This window comes from Castanea sativa, chromosome 3 (genome assembly GCF_040712315.1).
Source record: "Castanea sativa cultivar Marrone di Chiusa Pesio chromosome 3, ASM4071231v1".
Taxonomy (NCBI): Eukaryota; Viridiplantae; Streptophyta; class Magnoliopsida; order Fagales; family Fagaceae; genus Castanea; species Castanea sativa.
Window position 1 is genome coordinate 29,819,444 of NC_134015.1, and position 23,518 is coordinate 29,842,961.

At 35.2% G+C, this 23,518-nt stretch overlaps 1 protein-coding gene across 3 annotated transcripts; it reads right to left on the reverse strand.

Annotated features, from left to right (window-relative positions):
* Positions 1 to 1,465: 1,465 nt before the first annotated feature.
* Positions 1,466 to 23,097, reverse strand: LOC142627829 (pre-mRNA-processing protein 40C). Of its 3 annotated transcripts, none has more exons than XM_075801725.1 (16): positions 22,935 to 23,097; positions 22,194 to 22,438; positions 21,962 to 22,108; positions 20,760 to 21,390; positions 20,473 to 20,636; positions 19,022 to 19,059; positions 16,099 to 16,177; positions 14,710 to 15,180; positions 13,026 to 13,109; positions 12,149 to 12,289; positions 11,897 to 12,003; positions 9,617 to 9,740; positions 5,519 to 5,662; positions 5,230 to 5,376; positions 3,392 to 3,514; positions 1,466 to 2,056 (listed from the first exon to the last, which is right to left on the reverse strand). In XM_075801725.1, exons 2-16 carry the CDS (start codon positions 22,428 to 22,430, stop codon positions 1,742 to 1,744), a joined length of 2,952 nt encoding a protein of 983 aa, XP_075657840.1. In that variant the 5' UTR covers positions 22,431 to 22,438; positions 22,935 to 23,097; the 3' UTR covers positions 1,466 to 1,741. The 3 variants fall into 3 exon arrangements, with proteins under 3 accessions (XP_075657840.1, XP_075657841.1, XP_075657839.1); XM_075801726.1 differs by having other exon boundaries at positions 20,766 to 21,390; positions 22,194 to 22,450; XM_075801724.1 differs by having other exon boundaries at positions 22,194 to 22,450.
* Positions 23,098 to 23,518: the final 421 nt, after the last annotated feature.

A 23,518-nucleotide genomic window follows, 5' to 3' on the forward strand; every position in this document is an offset into this window, starting at 1 on the left:
TTAATAATAAACTAGAGCTCGGCTCATTTGAAATAAAATTATATTAACAAGTTTGAAATTTTAATACTTGGCTCAATTTGACTATTTACAACCCCTAAGTCAAGGCAGCAAAATTCAGTCTTTCAATGTGATCTTTTCAAGCAATACATCTCCAACACAAACAAAAATGCTGAGAAAGGATATGCACCAGCTTTTGCCATGAATTGGTTTGGTAGATGACACTAAATGAAAATTGAAAAAAACTGCATAATAGTCATTTAACAAGGCTTCTTAACTATTAATCATACTTTAATAACTCAGTCAAAAGAAAATTTACTTTTAATGATATTGCACTTTGGGAACCATTGCACATGAATATGCACTTTGGGAACCATTTCACATGACTAATGTAGATTAAATATAGGGCTGTAAATGAACCAAGTCATTCATAAGCAGCTTGAGCTTAGCTCAATAAAAAGCTCGTTTATGTTTGTTTGTTTATAAACAAGTCAAGCTTAAGTTTTAGTTTTAGACTTGTTTAATAAACGAGCGGAGCCCAAGTAAAAAATATTGTTTATGAACAAGCTTGAGAAAACCGAGACTCGATACAAAAGTAGTAAAACAAGTTGAGCTTAAGCTTATTTTTGAGTTTGGTAATAAAATTTGATATGAACTTAACAAGTAAACTCATATCCTTATAAGACTTTAATTAATTATAAGTCGAGACCACTCATCCAAACCAAATAAGCTAGATAATAAACTTGATATAGACTAGATAATATACTTGTGTTGGATCTCAAGCTCAAAAACATGATATTGAGCTTAAGTTTGGGCTTGATATTGAGCTCGAGCTTTGCTTAACCTATGAATCAAGTCAAGCCAAGCCAAGCCAAATCAAGCTCAAACTTTTATACTTTATAACAAGCTCAAACTTGAACATTATTTGTAGGGTCGTATCAAGCTCAAGCCAAGCTTGAACATTTTACTTTTTGCTGTCAAGCCGAGCTTGAACATTCGCTACTTGACAAAACTCAGCTCGTTTACAGCCTTAATTAAATAAGTGGAACTAAATCTGACTACAGTATAAAAATTGATTAGGATGCATCTCAGCCCATACAGAAACTTAGGATATGTTTCAATACCGCTTATTTTGCTGAAACTAAAGACTTATTGCTGAAAGTACTGTAGATAAAAACAAAAGTTAGTTGAAATAAAAATAATACAGTGAGACCCATAAATAATACCAAAAAGTGCAGTGAAACTCATGAATAATAGCAAAAATAAGCTAAATAGTAAAATAATTTTAATTTTTCATCCCAATCCAAATGCACACTTAGAGAAGGATAAGAATAATAGTTTTAGGTACAAAACGTGCATTCAAGAAGTTTAGAGTACAAAATGTAATTAGGGGTATAGTTTAAGATTATAAAGTATAACTTCCCCAAACTTTGACTGCAATCTACAAAGAAAAGAAAGAAAAACCCAATTGTCGGAAAGACAAATTAGATTCAAATATGTTGAACCGAGATTATTTGCCACCCTGACAAAGATGTATATGCCTGAGGCATTCAAACATGGAAATAAAAAATTAAAAATATGCTGACTCAATAAAAAAAAATGGATTAAAAATCAGTTCGTTTTAGTTCATATAATACAGCTTTCACAAAGTATATTAAACTAACCTCCGCAGGAAGTACAAAAATATGAAACTAAAAGGAGTTGTGGGGGAAAAAAATCAAAACCTACTTTCTAACCCAAACGACTATCTTCGGTCATAGGTTCTTGATCCAGACAGAAACCTCCCAGAATCAACAGAGCTCCTACTTTTTAACTCTACATGCTTCTCTTCCTTCTGATCAAGTGCCAATTTTTGCTTCCGCAGCATCTCATCAGCATACCGCCGCCACAAGACTTCCTTCTCTTTCCTTGGAATCTTGTTGTATCGGGGATCAGGCTTTAGAAGGCGTTTAGCTGTTGACCATGAATTGAGGACTGTTTTCCCATTTTCTGTATCTTGGGCAGATGCTTCAGCAGTCAAGACTTCAGCTAACAGAGATCTGAACTCTTGTGCACATCGCTAAAAAGAAAACCAGTGAGATCAGTATCTTGAAGGTCGATTTATATATCCACTGTCACAGTATGTGAGCTACAACAACTGTGTGAATTGCTTAAATAACAAATTAATCAAATGTATTTAAGTGGATCACATTGGCCACATAGCCAAAGTACATTTCAAGCTTTGCCTTCAGCATTGCAAAATGCAAATCTTCATTCACCATATGATCAAATGCACAAATAAGGTAAGAGAATGTCATTGACATAACACACACACTCATGGGTCTTAATTCACCATAGATTACTTTGTGAATGGCCCACGGTCATGGGTCTTAATGATAGTGATACCCTAACAGAATTACCAATTCAATTTTTTTTTTAGTAATTTTTTTATAGCAATTCATTATGCTACCTTGTGCAACATATCTTTCTTGAGGTAGCTTTTACTTTAATATATATATATATATATATATTAGTATAAAAATATAGATAAAGTCAAAATTTAAAGGCTGCCTTATATTATCCATTATATGTCCAACGTATCTGTAATTCTGTATCACAAAATCTACCTACCCTCTATTTTTTTTAATCACAAAATCCAACTACCATCTGCTTGTTTTTAACCCTCTACTTATTACCTCATTTCTATTTTACAAAAATAATTCATCAGAACCTAAATGACTGACAATTCCGGCCGCACAAATTCTGAATTCTACAAGTCAAAAACTGCATACAAATTTTAAACATACCAACAGCATTGTCTGACACAATATGTGTGGAGTACAAGTCAGTTAAAATTAATTTAATATAAAGTTTTTTTTTATGTTAATTTAATATAAAGTATTTAGATTAAGAGATATCAGGTCATTGAACAAATACCTGGGACTGGACACCAAAGGAGTTGGCGTATGATCCAAGTTGGGTGAACACTTCAGATCTCAAGCCAAATGTCACCCAGACAACACATTTTGAGGTCCAACTGGTTGGCACCTCTTGGTGTTTCCAACAGATGTTAGAAACATCCAGTGTTTAAGCCCCCCCTCCCCCCAACTATAGAATTTATATATATATATATATATATATATATATATATACACACACACATATATATATGTATATATATATATATATATATATAATTTTCTCTTTAATTGTTAGGATTTCAACCTCAAAACTACCCTGTTCCCATCCATTTACTAAAGAAGCCAAGATTTTAGGGTATAGTTTAATATAGTTAGGAGTGCACAGTAATGCTTCATTATAATCAACAAGTCTAGGAGATCTGGCTGCAAGAATAAAATTGCAAATATACTATAATTAATCAGCAGAACAAAAAACATGTCAGTCAAAGAATTACCTCATTCAGCATCTTTATGTGTTCCCGGAAGAGCTTTTCTGTGTCAGATACATCCAAGTCAGGGTTGGTTGCACGTGCTTGTGGATCCTTCTCCAATTTAGGCTTAGATTCTGTCCAAGATGCCTGATCACAAGTAGAAGAAAAAGGTGAACACATTTATTAGTGTGGGTAAGACCAAACCCAATCAACTGTAAAACTATAGTTAGCAAGAACCAAGCGACCAATTGGACCTGAATGCTTAGACCTAGAGCATATAATTAATTTGTGTTTGTAGGTGCACACCTCTGTGTTTAGAGAGAAAGAGAGAGTGCAGATGTTTTAGGAGTTACTTCCCTCAACAATACAATGGGCATGATGGGAAATCTCAACAATAACAACAATAATGCATAAGAATTCAGCTAGGCAATGAAGCCAAAACTAATTTTTCCTTAAATATTTAATTGATAGATGCAGTAACAGGATTATGTGACCAGGGGTTGATGGTAACGTTAATTTTTATAACAGATTTTTTTTTTTTTTTTTCCTGCTAATGGGGACTAGGGCAGCAGGAGGATTTCGCTTCTACCAGGTAGATATAATGAAATTTAAGGAACCATACTAAGTGACAGACTTCTCCTTTTACTGTCTTTTATTTTCTTCAATCCTTTTTTAAAGAAAAATGAAAGATAGCAAAGGTCCCGCCAGGAATTGAACCTCTATCATTTTCTTTACTTTTTTTTTCCTCAAATAAATTAAAAGTTAATATTATAACTTTCAAGGCAGGAATGCAAGATCCAGAACAAAAATAATAATTAAAAAAAAAAAAAGACACGGGAGAAAATGAAAATGGCAGCATTTATAGCTAGGCACCATTTTGAAAGCTCTTCACCTGCTGTAACTTTTTTCCCCACCCCCAAACACCCTTTTAATGAAATACACAAAGGCTGCAACAAATAGTACAGGAGAGTGTACCAAAGGAATGGCAAACAGAAAAACAAAACCAAGATCAAAGATTAAAATAAATATATGCTTCAACTTAATCATAAAAAGCTAAGAGTTTGGACATCATCAGATTAGCGTTATTCGGAGGCTATTCCAAATTGTTTGTTGTGGTGTCTTTGGAGGGAGAGAAATGACCGGTACTTTGAGCATTCTGAGCGGTCTTTGCCAGATCTAAAATTATTTTTCTTTAATATTGGATGTCAATTGTGGGTAGTTTTTCTCTATGCTCGGTTAGTGATTTAATAGATCATTGCAATTGCATGCTCGATTGTACTGTCCCCAGTTGTATACACCCTGTATTCTTGGGTGACTTGTATTTTATTCTGGTCTTAATAAATCTCAATACTTATTAAATAAAAAAGAAAAAAAAATCATCCAACAAAAACCCCATTAATCCTATAAACCTCAGTACCCTCAAAGGCCCAGCACGACTTTCTTACTAAATGTACCACAAAAGGGAAAAGTGCTTCATATTTCTACTCTAATATCTACCAAAATGCCTTTCCAATGAACCAACAGCTCCAGAACCATTTGAGGCTAACCCACCAAATATCAAATGGAAGGAATGCACATGATGCAATTTTCCAATTGTAGGGTACTTTTTTTTTGTTTTTTTTTTTTTGCAAAAATATCAGTAATCACACTTGTATAGCCATACGGTCAATGGCCCTAGCAAAATCTTAATATTGCAACAGAACTTAAAAACACAAGGTACTACAGATGGCCTTTTTCTTTTTTCTTTATTCTTTTTCTTTTTGTTACAAAGTACAACAGATGGCTTAACATGCAACATAACCACTAACGTTCCTAGTCCAGCACCACCAAGAATGGAATCATTAGTGATAAAAATATGTTACCAGTGGATCTTTAATTGTCTCTACAAGTAAAGCCTGGAAGGATGAAACTGCCTCCTTCCTACGAACTTTCAACCGCACCCTCTCCATTTCATGTTCTTCTCTTTCCTTTCTTTTCCGAAATTCTCGCTCCCTTTCCTTCAATTTTTCCTGAAGAAAATATTCAAAAATAACCAAAAAGAAAATTACAGACAGGTAATCTTTCATTTGTATTCCAGCATCTACATTCAAGCATAAAGCACACTAAGAGAGAGAGGAGTTTCTAACAGAAAAGTAGGGGAAAATTCCAGACCTGCTCCTCCCTTTTGGATTTTGCTTCTCGTTCTGATTCCTCTTCTGCAGCCTTTAGTTCAGATATATACTCATTAAATAAAAACTCCCTATCCTCATGCTTAACAGATTTGTATCTTGGGTCATTCCTTAGACTATCTTTCACCTACAGCAACCAAAATACACAATTGATCCTCCAATGAAAAACTAATACATTTTTTTTACATATGTTAAAATTTAAAAAAAAAAAATCTAATAGACCAATTATCTCATGCTTGTTATTTGCAAGTGCACAGCCAATTTCAAAAAGTTCTTTATCTGTTATTTAAACTATTACCCTTATCCTGCATTTAGATTGAATAATATGTCACCCCTTGTAAATTTGTAATCACTTCCAAATGTTCTGCAGGTCATTCTAGGATCTTCAAGATATAAAATAGCCAGTAATTCTAAGATCTTCAAATTGGCATGCTAAATGTCCACTGGTGTGGGGTTCCTTAGCACACAATTAGCATATAAGCCCATCAACCATCATATTGAGGAAAGATGAACTAACATTATATAGTAAACATCCATACGTAAATAAAGCCTTTGACAAAATACAGCAAATTAGGGAAGTGTCTCATCTTCCCCACTTCTCAAGGCCTTCAATACCCTTGAGCTTATTATTTGTGTTAATAACTCTAAGAGGGTTTTGTTCAATACACATCTCAATCACTTTTTATTACTTGGCACACATGCCTTGGTGAGTCCTGAACCCACAATCTCATCTTTCACCTTGCTCTACAAGGGGAGAAGGTGCCCTTTTTCAATGAGCTATAACTCAATGGCACCTCCTTCCTTTGTAAGAATAGGGTGGAGGCTGACATTGTGTTCAAAACATGTATAACTTACCTATCAAAAAAATGGGAGGTGTATTTGAGCTAGAGTTCACTGGTGATTACACATCCCAATCATCCCCTCCCCATATGCAACCATGGAAGACTAATTTGTTGCAACTTATAATTTCATCAATTCAAGATCTGTAATCAAGGGCAGATTTGTAATTTCAATAACTCCTACAAATTGAGGGTAGTTTGGTGATTAAGTTAGGTCTAGAATTCTCCAATTCTAACAGCATCAGGTTACTTTACTCCTTTAAGTCTAAGTCACTCTTTATTACCTTTTTGGTTTTCAACTTACTAGTCAAATTCGAAGTCCTAATTGAGTGGTTGAGTATTTAAGCACATATTAATTGCAATTGCAGTTTTGTAAAACATAAATCTTAAATAGACTTTGCCTAGGAAAACAGAAGCTAAGGAAAAATAAAGAAACTCAGAATTTTCAATAATGGTGGGATACAATGGTGGTAAGTGGTATTTCTGTCCATTGAATTGGAACAGACACGATACTGATGCAAGATGAAACCAAAACAATGCAACAAGAAAATTACAGAACAGAAAAATAAAAGGATAGGTAACCTAGGAGTCAGCACCAAGCAAGAGAGAACCTCTACGAGTGAGCACCTTGGGTTGGTTAAAGTTAGCAACAGGCCATCGGTAGATTAGCAACAGGCCATTGGTAGATTTCCAGAAGAAATTTTATTAATAAAAAAATTTCTGCTTAAAAGACATACTAGGACCAAACCCTAATTCTAACTAACTAGGAAATCCTTATTGAATTCCAAAAATACCCTTAACTTTAAGAAATTAAAAAAGAAAATACTAATAAACCCAATTAACTGCTAATGCTTAAAATAAAATTCTAATTGCCCAATATAGATTAAATTGTCTTCCAAATTTAAATAAAACTAAATTAAAATAAGTATTTCTTTGCGCTCCCCACATCAGATATAGTTGCCACCATTGTTTGTGCCCATTGGTATAAAAAGAAGGTGGTTATTCCAGAGAGGATATGATAGCAATGGCTGAGGTGCAGAGCCCCACTTTTGGTGGTTGTGGCACTTTTGAAGTAGTAGACTGTCAATAAGATAACTGATTCGGAGTTGGTGACGTTTGCTCAAGGAATAGTTCACACAATTTTTCTTTGTCAGGTCAAATTTTGGTATCATTAATATAAGTGAACTCCCAAATACTAAACCAAAATTTAAAATTATTTATAAAAATAAAAAGAATAAATTCCATCTGGAGTGGGCTTGGTGAGGATTGAGGAACATTAAAAAAAGGCTACAGCGAGATTTTTATGGAGTGGGATTGGTGAGGCTCAGATTTGTGAACCAGTTTGTAATGGAGGATTAGGTATAAAGAACCTTAGAAGATTTAATCAAGCTTCGTTAGGAAAGAGGTTGTGGAGATACAAGAATGAGACACAGTTTCATTTTGAAAGGGGGGGGGAGGAGGGGATGGTGCACTAACAGTGCGTCAGGTGGGTTCCTATAGTGAGTCTTTGGAAATCTATAAGATGGGAATTGTCTACTTTTTCCCAATTTCTTCAATTTGACGTGGGTGATGGTACTCTAGTGAAATTTTGGGAGTATGTATAGTGATTGCCTACTCAAGGAGGCTTTCCTGGATTGTTAAAGACTCCTCAATAGCTGAGTTCTTTCATCTCTCTAATGGGGTGCCCCATTTGGAATGTTCAATTCTCTAGACCGGTTCAAGAATGGGAGTTGGAGCCACTAGTTTCATTAATGGATCTTATATATTCCAAGGTTATTAGGGGTGAAGGGAAGGCTTTGCTGGAAACCTGCCAAGAGTCGGGGGACTTTGAGGTGCATGGGTTATCATTCCCTATCCCAAAGCCTGATGGCATGTCATATCCTTTGAAGTCGGTGTGGCATTAGAAGGTTCCCTCTAGGGTTGCCTTCTGTTCTTGGACTGCTGCTCTAGGGAAGATCTTATCTACTGACAATCTCCAGAAGAGACATGTTGTTATGGATTGGTGCTGCATGTGCAAAAAATGTTGGGAATCCGTGGATCATCTTCTTCTTCATTGCCCTATAGCTTTTAAGCTGTGGAAAATGGCGTTTTGTTTATTTGGTCTCCAATGGGTTATGCCAAAAAGAGCTATTGAGATATCTGCAGCCTGGAAGGATTCTTTCAGCAAGCATAGAACATAGCTTTCTGGAAGGCTGTGCCACATTGCATTATGCGGCATCTTTAACAAGAAGAGAATTCTAGAAATTTTGAGGGATGTGAATGGAATATCCTTGATCTAAAAGCCTTTTTTCCTTCATACTTTGTTCGATTGAGCGTTGGCTTTTTTTTCTCCTCCTTGTTTTACCCTTCTAGATTTGTTTGAGCATTGTAATTTGAATTGATTGAATCTCTCTAAGTACACTCCCAGTGTACTTGGTTTGTTTTCTTGTTAATAAATTTTTGATTAATTATGAAAAATTAAATTTTAAAAAAAAAAAAAAAAAAGAACAACTCAAATTACAAAACAAACTCTATACTGTCTTCTTGATCTAATTTAATGTGAAGTATGTTATCAATACTATATATGTAATTGAAAAAATAAGAAAAACAAAATGTGTGCTCATGCATTCTCTGTATTATGGACCATTCATGCACCAACTCACAATTGTATGCCAAATGCTAAGCAACCATTTCTACTAACTTTAGCATTATCAAAAAATGGGTCCTTTTGCCAATACAAATCTTCTTCCAAGGATAAAAAGAATTAAAAGACCACTAATTTATTGAAGGATACCTTCACCCAAAACAATCCCTCCAAAAAGCATGTCAAATTTTGGGGAAAAGAAAGACCAAGCCATTGAAAAGTCTAATTTCTTAGTAAATTACCACTTGTCCCCAAACCTTAAGCTAATAGAAAATGATAAATTTAACTAATTGCCTTACTAGTCTAAGAATCCCTTTATCATATGGACCCAAGACTCTCTCACTCAATGATAACACGTGAACTTTGGACTTAATAGAGAAGGAATAAAGATGAGACAAGATTCGAAGACAGGAGCACATGCTTGATAAAGTATCACACAAGCTTAAGCTGATGGGAAAGGATAAATTTAAAAATTAATAGTATTATGTTCTAAAACCCTCAAACTATACATACACCTGAACATAGTTCAATACCATTCTATTGAGCAAATAAAATAAAATAAAAAACTTATATCCAGCAAATAAACTGAGACCAAAATATGAAGTAGAACTGCACCTACCTTGGACCAACGGGAATTAAGAGTTATATCTCCTTTTTCTCTAAGCATGGACTTGAAACTGGAGGTAGAAGCTGCACGCACTGCTTGAGCTTTTGCTTCAGCAGCCCTCTTTAAAGGAAGGACCCTGCAGGTGAAGCAGACACCTTATCTAACCAATAATAGTAACATCTTATCAGATAAAAGGCATTTACCATGTTAATCCAAAAAGGTTATAGGGCTAAAGGACACTACCAAGGCGAATCTGAGAATCTGGTCACTAGCCTACTACTTGCTGACTCATGTTGCTTTCAAGGGTAATAAGAACTTTCTGTCTAGGAAAATTTCAATATAAATTCGAATAAGGATCCGAGGCAGAAAAAAAAAAAAAAAGTACTCAAATGAAACAGCATGGCTGAGTCTATCGCACCATATGCTAAACAAAGACACTGGCATGGTACACAGACCTGAATGACGTGCTCATGTGTGGCACTTCTCATATACCAGAAAACATCATTGATTGCGACAGCTATTTTTTTTGAAAAGAAGTCCCCTAAGATCATCATCCCACTGAATGACATGCTCATTGGTTGTTGATACTTAAAAGTTAAAACTCAAGTTTTAAATTGAGAAAGATGGTCATATTAGAGGGATATTCAAGAAAAGTTAAAAGTTAAAAAATAAATTACTGAGAGCATCTCACCTTTCAGTCAATAAGTATTTGATGATGGACAAGGATAAAAGGATAATTGCTAATTTTTTTAGAGTTGCTTACTAATGAACAAGTGACCATAGGACCCAATATCAGAATCTTACCCCTGAACAATCCATGTTTTCCAAGCCTTTTATATCACAAATGAAATTTCACTTTAAGAACACAATCAGTGTGTTGAAAACAAATCCAAGGACAGGTAAAAATGTTGGTTACCTTTGCTCAAAACAGTCTACGATGACTAGAACTCCATGATGGTGCCCACACTTACGTCAACACACCAGATAGGGCAAAAGTTTTTTTTTTTTTTTTTTTTGGGAGGGGGAGTTGAATGGGAAGAAAAGGTTTTAGGACATGGTCATATTTATAAATAAAAAAGGAAACTCAGCCCAACTTTGATTATTGTGATCAATAGGCCATAAGCAACATACAGATTTTTCCTTACGTGTTATATTTTAGGTTCCCCAATTAAATTCATACACATGGTCGAATCAATCAATGCAACACAAACATTTTGTCTTTTCCAATGACAGTTAGATTCAATGCAGTTGTGTGTTTGACTTTAACTGGGGAAACCTAAGCTAAACACCTAAGGAACTGTACCTAAATTTTTTTCCTAAAAAATAAACATCATAAAATAAAAAGAGGAATCAAACCAAAGAAGATGGAACAAAGAATTTAACTAAAATATCTGCAACCGCTAAGGGCAAAGGGAAGAAAAAATGTACTAGAAGAGAAAGGGAAAAGGAGAGGGTGGGGGGCGTAAAGCTCTTCTTGTACTACATAATTTTTGGTGCATCCATTCCACATGAATAGAAATAACACACCTAAATTAGGAGTCATGTCTAATCATGCACATCATGACCTTACCTAGTTAGACCATAACTATGACCAACACAGCAAACTAACTGAAATAGCTGGGAGACAATGGCTGAAATGTTCCATGTAAGTGTTTGAATGAAAGGAAGTTAGCATGATGAGATCACACCCACCTTCTCTCTTCTATGGCATTAATTTTTCATTTTTCATTTATTTTTTTGAGAAATGAGGGAATCCAAACCTCTTCAAGTATCAAACTATTCCCTCGGGTGTGTGCAGTACCCCCATCCCACACACGCCAAGTAATTATAGGAAAGAATCCCTTGAGGTGGCCCCAAGATGCTAGCTAAAGGTTTCAAAACTAGGATCTCTTGAGGCCTTAGGAACCACTAAGCCAAGCCCTTGGAGTTTTCTTCTATGGCATTAAATATTTCAAGTTAATTAAAAAAGATTAGAGTTCAGCAAGTTTAGAAGATTAATGGTCCAAAATAAAATGCTTATGGACCCCAACAACAAAACATGTGGGTGATGACCACCTGAGGACATATTGCTTTCTCAGTTAGGCACCCGTAAGGGAACTAGCAATTACCATCTACCAATGTCATAAAATAGGTTGTTTATGTTATAACAAAATAACGTAGCACCTTAATGGCACTGATTAACACCAATTAGCCGACCAGTGTGGGACCCATTGATGTGAATGCTGATTAATCGCAGATATGCATGCATGTACACTAGGAAAACTTAAGCCATATTCAACTGCCAAGTGATACCTCTCATTCAATAGATGCTCTCGATCCTTGCGGTCCAAGGCCTCAAACCGTGGATCATTGCCCCATTTCTTTCTGAAAGTTTGATAATCAGTACTGTGATCAATATCCTGGAAAATAAAAAGGTGGACAGTAAGAAATCAGCACTCTCCACAGCACAGAATCTAGCAGATTTTGCTAAAGGAACATTAATTTTGGTGTTTTTTTTTTGTTGGGTTCGGGGGGAGGGGGGGTGTTTAAGGTGGTCGATGAGACCTCTGATACTTCATCCAGTAATTGTTTAAACCCTTCTATTGCAGCCTTCTGAGCTGCTCGTTTTTCCTTGCGTTCCTCCTCAGCACGTGTTTTCACATAGTGTTCAAACAATGACCTCCTGGCAGAATAACTTGGAATTGCCTGCAACAAGACAGACATTTCACAATAAAGAAAAGTATAAAAGAACTCCTAAATTAATGCTTGGGTATTGCAATTAGTTCTGAAACGCCAGTTATATGACTTCCATTGTTGTTTCCATGGCCCTCCATCACCAATGTGCTAGCCCAAGCTTGGGGCAGACAGTTTCAGTTTCAGCTTATTCCTTGCTCTAAGGAGAGGTGGAAGAGCATTGACCAAGCCAAGCCAAGCCATGTCCATGCGAGATTTTGAAACACAAACATACTCTTTCTAGATTTTATTTTTCACATTCTGTCAAACCATGTTCAATTACTAAAAGGGTAAGCTTAAACTAAATGTTTAAGGTCTAAAATTCAATTCTCAAAGTGACATATCTTAAGTTGAAATATATATATATATATATATATATATACAAGGAAAAAATCCTATTAAAAATAAACTGGACTGGGATATGCCAGGCACAGCTGAGCCAGGCAAGCCATTAATTGTATAAAAGCCCAGCCTGAAATATGTATGTGCCAGAAGAGAGAGGCCAACCAGCCCCTATGGTCCAAGTCCAAAGACTCAGACACGTATGGCAAATTTTTAATATGCAAGAAATGAAAGAAAGGAAATTTTTACTGAAGTCCACAAAACAGTCTTGAGACAAAGTTCATGTAAAACTTTGCTTTATTTAACAGATTACTCAATAATCATAAAACCTTCAAAATATAATTTGTAATAGATGGACTCAACAAACCTTGAAACGTGGATCAAACACGATTTTTGGCAGTTCCTTCTCCCATTTCGAGAATGGTGCCACTCCTCGTTCCTTAAGCATCTCCTGTGAAATTCAAACACGCCAGACATTAGCATTTCTCAACAGGCACATTTAAAGTTGCTTCAAGTACATATCAACAACAACAACAAACAAGGCCATTCAAAAAACTGGGTGTGTGCAAGTTGAAAAATCAAAGAACGCCAAAACGCATTAGATATGCAAAAGATCATTTAAACCAGAGTCAAAAATGGATTAACGAACAAAAAAAATGAATTTTATCTTATTTTTGGTTTATTTTGCCTTTTTTTTGGGGGGGGGGGGGGGGGGGGGGGTGGGGGGATGGTGTTCAAAGGTGTTATATTAAAGCTAATATGAAACATATGATAATTCAAAGCTGTTAATAAGTTCAGAAATGTTCTGTTTGAGAGTTCCTTAACTCTCATAAAATTTCTATAAATTATCCCAAAAAAAAAAATTGGGAAATTTTTAACTGAAATAGCAAATTTTTATAAGTAATGAGTATTCGACCACTTTAAGAAGTATATCATTATTAATTGAAATGCTGATGTGACCCAAGGATAAAGAAGGGTGAAAGGGGCTACTTATAGATGATTCTTATCAGATCTATTTAAATCATTGGATTTACATTAAACATAACAGAAAATCAGATTTGATTATAATTAAAGTTTTGAAATATTTCCCTAGCAAAAAATTTTCAACAAGAAATATTTTTATGGAAAACAATTTGCTCTCTATTGTTTGGTTGAGATCCTGAAAACATTTTCTAGTGTTTGGTTGCACAAAAATTTCTATGCTATTCTAAATATAATTTCTACACATTAGCTGCGCCAGAAATGTGTGTTAAAACCAACAAAAACTCAAAAAAGGTCGAGACAATAGTGTTTGTGCCAGCAGCAATGGTTGTAGGAATAGGTTTTCCTGGGGGGAATGGGAGGGGGGGAGCGGTTGTGGTGTTGCAGATGAGGAGAGGAGGGTGATAGTAGTAATATGGAGCAGGGGGCCAGAGGGGAGAGGAAGGGAGATGTACAAGGTAGTGGGTGCAGAGGGGAGAACAAGTGAGCGAGACACAAGGGAGAGGGCACAAAAGCCCACTCCATTTGCTGTAATTTTCAACAGCACCAAATATGGAATACATGAAACATTTTTTTGTATTAGTATTTCAAAAAAACTATTAAAGAGGAACAAGACAGTGCTCCCACATTTACACAGGAACTGGAAGTGTACTTAGGTTGCTACAAGCATCATCTAAATTTACACATATTATCCAGAAAATGTTTCTCATGGAAAACATATGAAAATTTTTCTGGATAATATCTTACATTGATACAAAAGGAGCCTAAAAGTATTGGATTTTAGTCATTACTTGACACAGGTACCCTTGTCAAGATATATTGTTTGTTATGTAGATAGGCTTTTAAAGGAAAATGGATATTCCATTAACATAAAAATAACACCTTTATATATATATATATATTGATTATTAGATCAACATATTCTCAACCCCCCCCCCCCCCCAACCCAAAAAAAATGTAAAAAGAAATTATACCAACACACAAAATCCAAAAATGGAAGGCAAACAAATAACATGGGATTAATTTTTCCTGCTTTAAGAATTTTCAGCAAAAAAAGAAGAAAGAAAGACCTTGAACTGGATAACACACTCCTCCTTTGTTGGTCCACTATCTGCATCCTCTGAATCTGAGGATGATTCAGTCATATTACCATCCCCATTAGCATCTTTTAGCTTTTCTCTGCTGTTTTCACTTTGCAAACCTTTAGCCGTGGCATCAACTGCTCTTGAGCCATTTAACTCTGATGCTGCAGTTCCTGATGGTGTGGGACCAGGAGAGGAGGTGACAGGAGTTCCAGAGTCCTGCAACTTTTTTTTTATCAAATCCAGTGCAGATGATGATCCTGGCACAACCGAGGCTTTAAGAGCCAAAGCATCACGACCACCTGTGTTAATGGCAGGAGCATTCAAACTGATTGGAGCAGATTCTTTTTCAGTTGATAAATTAGTTTGTGTTGACGAAATTGAATGTTCTTTTAATGTGTCTCTGTCCTGCTTCTTTTTCAATTCTGCAACTTCATTCGGGATCTGCCAGCTGCTTATCTGATAAAGAAAGAAATAACAATAAATACATGGAATAAATTTAAGTAACATCTAATAAGATTTAGACCAACTTAAATATGGGCTTGTAGTTTATTTGTAAACATGACTAGCAACTAGATACAACAAAAGAAATTGAGAAACTTCATGAAACATCATTAACATAGATATACAATTTCCAATACAAATCCAGAAGTTATGCTAGAAACATGAGTACACATTTGAGACTCAATTAAAAAAGGAGGCCATGCAAATGAAACACGTAATTAATGCAACACTAGGCTGCATCTAGAAAAACCATGAAAGCATGTGATGAGAGGCTTCTAACATTCTTAAGTAAGGTAATAAAGAGTTAAATACTAACTTTTTATTTTTTTGAGAAGATAATAAGGACTAACTAGAATGCATATGAAATGGAATACAGGTCTATCAACGGATTTATTCTGGTCAAGGAAAATGGGATCGCCCATCCCATTCAAAAGAATCATGATGCACCCACTTTAGCCATATTATCGTATTGGCATCTAAATCATATAAATACTTCTTTCATCTCTACGAATTTAGTTGACCAAAGAATAAAACCTTCTGCGCTACATGCACAAGTGCAGAAATGATCAATCAGGAAAAGGAATCTCTCCATTTCAAGGGTTGTATCCATTTAGTCCATTTCATGGTTCATATTTTATTTTACAAATCTAAAGGTGTATAGACTACTACATTTAAAATTTTGAATCACGTGGTAGTCTGTACATTATTAGATGCAGAAAATAAAATCTTAACCATGAAACAGACAGGATTTGAAATGGAGAGGATCTTGTTCCAATTAATCAGATAAAAAAACACAAGAACAAGAACCCAAACTATTCTTTTAGACTATGGTATTCCACAATATCAATAAATTTAAATTTCAACAATCTGTACCTTGGTTTTGTTGTTGTGGTAATATTTTTTTCCATCGCTTGTTGTGACCATTACCCAATCGGTACCAAATATAGTAACCCTGAAGACAAAAAAACACCACACAACTTTAGAAGGAAAATTTTTTATGTACTTTCGGACAGCAAAGATCACCTGCAACAACTCTAATAGTTAAAGAAAATAGATCCAGTAAAAAAATAACTAAAGAGAGCTTAACAATAATATAGAACTAAATATATCACAGCACTTTCCAGAATTTACAGAAAGCCAGAGGACCAAATTTACAGAGATCAATCTATAATTCAAATCAGGTATTTAGGCTCTTAAATGGCAAAGAAGATTGTCAACAATAATAATAATAAATGGGTCCATACAGTCAAAGAACATAGAAGGAATGACTTGCCTATGGTATCCATGAGATAGAGTATCAATATGCCCAAATCCAATTTCAAATACTTTCTTCTAAAATTTTGGACAAACAAATATCAAGCATTAAAAAAAAAAAATTTTAAAAAAAGCATGTATTTACTGAGTGCTTCTTGCCTAGTAGGTCTCCGCAGGTGGAATCTAAAAATCAATTAAGCAGCCATAAAGGGCAGACCTTCAATGGTCAAGCCATAAAGGGCTAACCTTAATTAGTTTAGCACCCACAACAGCTCCAATTTCTTTTAACACTCAAACTTCTTTCAACTGACGCTTTACTTGATTAGACATTTGTATCTTATACCAGAACATCACTTAAGCTCATATTTCTTTTCTTGTCGATGCACCTGACACCTTCAATTTTTATTAGAAGGGGAGAGAAGGAAATTTAAGAAAACCTCGACAAAAGAATGAAGGTAAAATCAGACATTGTTAAAAGAAATTTGACTTTTTGCAGAATTAACTAATAATAACATAACACCATCCTCAAGACCAACTTAGAGGACAGGAGTGAAGGCTACATTCAAAGCCACACAAGAAAGAGACTCACAACAAATCTAACGGGGTTCTGTACATGTTCGGTACCATACCACCAAAATCCAAATAAAAAGAAAATTTCAAGGTTGGCTGGAGTAACATACAGCAGGTACAATGTAAAAAGAGAGAAAGAACAAGAACCTACCATAGGGTGATTAGGCATCAGTTCTAAGATTCTTTGGATCACTCCCAAGAAAAGATGCATCAGACATCAAGCAATAGTAATTTTCAGATAATTTATCCTATACCTTCAAATATACGTCAATCCTGTATAAATAACAGAGACCAAGTAAACTTGGAAGAAAGCAAACTTGCTAGGAAAGACAACAAGAAATTTAAACCAGTCAAGACCTACTGTAAATGACCAGGCAATATTTTGACCCACCAAACATTTTTTTTTTTTTGGATAAGTAATGTAATTTTTATTGCCATCAAAAAATAGTCTCATCCAAGTATCCAGGTAGTATACAACTGGAGACCATAGGATTAATCACCAAAATTACATGAATTTATCAAAACACTAACAGACCATAATGACTGACTATGCAAAACTGAGATCCTACTTATCAAAAAAAACAATTTGCAAAACTGATATCCATTCCAACAAAATCTTAACTCAACTAAACACAACTCATGAAGCAAATCTATATAAGACTGCCCTTGAACAACAAAATTACAATAATTTCCATATGGCTATGAACCTAAAGAAAGTCAAACTATCTTATTTATAATAAAAAAAAATTAAAAAAAATGGGACCGTTCATGAATATAAATTCCATATATGTCAGGCCTTTTAATCTGATATGTTTTATACTACTTACTCTTTAGAATTGCTCAAATGATGACCTTTATTTCTGCAAAGGGAAAAATAAAATCCCAACTGGCTGGTCTAGTCCTTCCTCACTTATTATCAACATAGAAATGGCATATTGATTAACTGATTCAATTCAGTCATTTGATGAAGCCAACAAAGTTTGTTTCAGAAATACAGAAGGCCCGAACACATTATTAATCGTTAGCAACCTGAACATGGAACAATATGGACAAAATCTAGACAAGGTACTTTTCGTCAAGCCTCTAAGTTAGAATCAAGCCAGGCAGTTAATCAACATTAGCATCAATCAGGCCAATAAGCTCTAATTCAAATGGCACTCGCTTCTCCCATACAAGTAGATTGAAGGCAAAGTTGGGGGTTTAAAACCCCATTGGGTGCATGTCAAGCTTATCAACCTAAAAACATTGATCATTAAATAGAGAAGTTCTCTGGCTTTAACAACATCAGTTTGGACTTTTATTTTTACTTTTAGCATGTCATATAATCATCCAGCCAATTGGATGGTAAAACCATTACACCTGTGATCAGATGTTGTCAAGGACCAATGGCCCAGAGGTATAAAATATCACAAAGTAATCCTGTAATAGTTCAATTTTGTTTTCAATGGGGAATTTAGTGAAGTAGGAAGTTGTGAGGAACAACCCAAAACTGGAGTGACAGTCATGAAGACCTCCAGAGAAATTGTGGGGTTCACACAGCAATTAAGGCCACTAAACAAAAGTATTCAGGGCATACCACAGAGCCACTCATAATGACCATGCATATCCTACCTATAGCAATGTTTCTCTAACCTCTTCTTCCTCTTTTTTTATTGATTTTTTGTTGGGGAGGGAAATGGGGGGTGCAAAAGTTTTCCTAAATCATTCTGCCATGCCCATCTCTAATAAACTACTCTTGGCGACTACTGAGTAGAGACAAATCGACAGCAGTAAATAATCCACGATAGTATCTTCTATAGCATATTAACAAGCATATGGATACTAAAACCAGCAAATTGAATTACAAAATGCCCATAGACAAAAGAACCAGATAACAGGAATAGTGACTGACAACTCAAGAATCTTCTGTTTTCTACGCACACAAGATTGATCAAAATATATAAACATCCTGCAAAAGAATAAAAGAACTTACGTTGAAGCTGGAGTTGGTTGCACATGAACTTTACCAAGCTGCACCAATAAACCACACACCAACCACAAAAAAAAAATAAGATGCACTGAGGCTAATATAAAATTCACAAAAATTGCCAAATAAAATTATTGCCAGTTCTAAGGATCCTCATTACAGATATTAGGAAGCCATGCAGTAAAAGAAAAGCAGAAACCTAAAGAAATTAACTATATGGTGGAAATAGTATTCATCAAATAAAACCTATTGAGAATAACCCTCCAGGCAAGTGTCTAGTTGGTTTAGCCTTTTTTTTATTATTGGATTTTTTTGCTTATGTACAGGTTTTCAAAGCCTCACTTTTTCTAGGTTCAATTGTAGTTTTTCCCAGCTTATATTTTAAGCAAAATAAACGGGTTTTAAAAAAATTATTAAATTCACCATTTCACAACAGCTTATGCTTTTGCAATAAGTGGTAATTTATCATGGTATTAAGAGCAAGTAGTCCTAAGTTCGAACCATGTCTCACCCGTACCTCCAATTTAAAAAAAAATTTAAAAATTAAAAATATATATATCAAGTTAAAAACCCCATGAGTTGGGACCCACTTATTACAAGGAAGTCGAGCTTCATACATGAGAGAGAGTATTAGAATAACGGTTAAATGATTCAATTTACCATTTCTAATAATTTAAACTTTTAGGACAAATGGTAATTTATAAAAACTAGTGTTTTTTTTTTACAAGTAGTAAGTTTTATTATGTATATCAAGTAAACATGATGTATACTAGATGCATATTGCCTCTAAGCTTTAAAAGTACAATGATCATCAAAACCAATGAAATCTATACAAACCGAACCATTAGAGAATTCCTAATGACAATTCCAAGAGAAACCATGTCATTAAATGCTTAGAGATATTTATAAGCACACTATAAACCGTTTTTTTTAATTTCATTGAAGATATAAAATTAAATTGGAAAAAATAATCCAGCACCTCATATATACTTTTGGACACCAATTTTTAGTATTACTATTTTTTTTTATAAGTAAATAATGCATCATTGAAGAAAAAGAAAATTACACAAGGAACCAAATATTACGGTACTTGTTTACTTGGATGCATGCTCTAGATGGCATCCCCTTGATGTCTTTTGTTGATTTTATTGACTCTATTTCTTTGTGAGTTGTATTCTTTGAAAAGGGCTTGCACACAATCTTATTATAAGTCATTCTATTTTCCTTTCCTAATCATATTCTTAATTATAAATTATAAATAAATAAATAAGGTAGAAAGCAAATCTATATTCCAAAAAAAGGGTCTATAAATTAAATGCATCCCCAATAAAATCCACCTGCCTATATTCCAAAAGCTAAAGCTGTTTAAAATGTAATAATTAATAAGAAAATCAAAAAGCAGTTAATATGATCACACAATTGCAGTACTTGAAGAAAGCAAATCTTAATGTAAATACCTCCCCCATAAATCCCAGAGGTTTATCATAAGTAGACTGTCCCGTCAGAGCATTATAATAGTAGACAGCCCCTGTCTCAGTCTTGTGGGCAGTCCAGGCGTCTAATTGTTCATCGACAGCAGCTCCATCCGGAGTTCGAACTTCCTCTACCTGTTTCCTAATATCTACAAAACACCAAGTAATATTTTGATGAAATGAAAAACGTAACTCCATAAAACATCAATGAAGAAGAATAAACAATTCATACATTGTTTCATCAGTAATTTAGTACGAAACCATGGGCATACCAATACCCGGAGGAGGTAATTCTGTCTGCATTCCCAAAGTTCCTGACATCAAATGACCAGGGGCAGAAGACGCAGATGATGCTGAAGCAGTTCCCACAGGAGTAACACCAGGAGGTTGAGAATCAGGTAATGGAACAGAAGGGAGAGGCATACCATGTGCCGGCAGGGGAAAAGGTCCAGGAAAAGCAGCAGGGTATGGCAGGAACGGTAGCCTAGGTATCCCACCCATTTGTGGGGGCTGCAACCAGAGTCCCTGAGGAGGGGCCATAGCAGAAAAAGGTGCATAAGAAGTGCCAATTTGAGGCTGAACAGCTGAATTTGATACAACAGGGGCTGTTGGCAAAAGGGGTCTTGGGACTGCTGAAGAGGAAGAATCCATAGCAGAAGCTTGAAGAGTACTAGAGGATATTGGTGCAGACATTGCTATTCCAGGGGGTCCAGGTGTCCCGGGAGTTCCAGGCATTCCAGGAGGGATGGAAAAAGATGGTGCAGAGGGCATCCATGAAGTTGCTTGGCTCAAGGTTGAAGATACGGTAATTGTTGGACTTGAAGAACTATCAGCGGGTAATGAAAAAGGCTGAGATGCAGATGTCAAATTACCAGTTTCTTGCGAGACAGCACTTGATGTATTCTGGAAACAAGCAAAGAAATTAGAATAATTGGTGCTTGGAATAAAATCAAAGAGCTTACTGGTACTGATTTATAAGCTGAAACAGTCATAATCTTTCAATTTTCATGGCTTACAAGCAATAACTAGAGACAATAAATAAAAAAAATACTGCAACAATTTCTTGATGAACCAAAACTCATAAATTGGAAAAATAAAATTAATAGCTTAAACAGTCAGACCCTTAAGATTGACAACCGTCACCAAGAAAATTCAACAGCTAGATAAGAGCCATAGCATAAGATTGTTTCAGTGTGCAATCTATCTAGTTCATTTGAACAACAACATTTCAGGATTAAACTCCTTGTCAAATCTACATGCAGTTATGATATTGGGCCTAAGCATGTGGATCATGTTCTTATACACATCTGCCAAACAGGCGACATGGCTTCCAAACAGGTTTGTATTTCTTTATCTGTTTACTCATCATGATGGAAAAACACTTATGGTGCCATACACTAGTAATAGGGCAGTAATCACAGTTCACCTAAGAGAACCTCACGTTTACTCGAGAATATGATCGTTACCAACTTACCAAGCTAGTTTGGAACTGCTGGATACTAGGGAAAGCAATGCTACTTTGCGAAATGTTGTATGAAAAAGTGGGACTAGCAGATGAAGACAGTCCAGGAACCAGGGGTTGAACCACCAATGGAGACGCGGGTGAATTAGAATTAATAACCTGCATTGGAAGTAACAGTATCAGAGATAAAGTACTACAAAACCCATCAACAAGTCTGACTAGACAAAAATAAATCGATACTGACAGGACTAGATGCCGACTGTTGCAAGCTTCCAGAAGGGGTGGGAGCATTTGGAAGCACGCCGTATGAGAATGAAGGTGCAGGAATTACAAAGCCAGGTGCATTAGCATATCTTGCTTGGGCGGCAGGTCCTTGCATTAAACCAGGTGTACCTGCACCCGGAGCAGACGCAGCAGCAGACACAGGTGCTTGAGAAGTTGGTGGCTGCATTTCCTGTGTTAACCAAGCTGGCGATGCCATATTTTTATCTGCAAAGCAAGCTAAGAATCAAAATTTCAGACCCCATACATTTGTTAAACAAAATGCAATTGCAACCACTAATCTCCCACTGGGATATTTTGTTTTTGTTTTTTTTTTTAATTGTTTTGGTGGTTCCCGAGGCCTCATGAGATCCTTGGGGTCATGCCTTCAAAATCAAAACCCTCTTTTTAAGAGTATATATACATGCATACTTGGCGTGTGTGGGGGACTACAATAAATACTACTCTCAAGGACACCCATTTAATATAAAGCAAAATCGACACAGGCAAATTTTAAAAACCCTAAAAAAATGGGATCCATTCTATTCTATTTTGAAATAAAACCTAAGGAAAGGACAGAAATTTAAATATTTAAAATAAAAACGAGTACAGCGGCCAAAGTTTCACTAAGAATTCCTGACCCCCAAAAAAAAAAAAAAAAACTTGTCTAATTTCATTGAGGCGGCGGAAAGGAAAAAGATAGGGCAGGGCAGGAGATACTAACCAGAGAAATAGAGGAGATGAAAAGATTCTCAAAACTCAGTAGGCCAAGGCGACACTACTCGTTGCCTGTCTCCCTGCCTGCTTCGCTCGCGCGCTCTCTCTCGCTCTCTCTCTCTCTCTCTCTCTCTCTCTAAACTCTAGACTCTACTCTAAACATTAAACAATATTTGAGACGAAAAAATGTCTATATGCTTGATAACATTGCACTTTATACCTACACCCACTGCGTTCTCATAAAAATAATAATATAATTTTTATTCTGAGTTTTATATAATTAATTCGAATTTATCTTTTTTTTCTTTTTCTTTTTTTAGGGAGCGAATTTATCTAAGGTTATACGGAAAATGATTTTTATAAAACTAAAATTTAGAATTTGAAATAGAGCAAGCTGTTGAAGTTAGTGTGTGTTAGTTTTTTTTTTTTAAATTGTATAAAACCTATGTGACATATGTTTAGATAAAAAGTGTGCTAATTTTTAAGGAAAAAGTTTCTCTGTTTTTTTAATTTTGTTGAATTTCAATTTTAACCCTATTTTTTATTTTTTAAGAATAAAGATTATCTAATTAGATTATGGGTATTTTTGAA

Bases quoted from the DNA above. Each gene is read 5' to 3' on its own strand.
- LOC142627829 (XM_075801725.1), bottom strand. From the start codon at position 22,430: ATGGCATCGCCAGCTTGGTTAACACAGGAAATGCAGCCACCAACTTCT. The intron at 22,109-22,193 runs GTCAGTATCGAT...CTTCCAATGCAG, and splicing joins AACAGTCGGCATCTAGTCCT to GTTATTAATTCTAATTCACC. The intron at 15,181-16,098 runs GTACAGATTGTT...TTTCTTTATCAG, and splicing joins ACCACAACAACAAAACCAAG to ATAAGCAGCTGGCAGATCCC.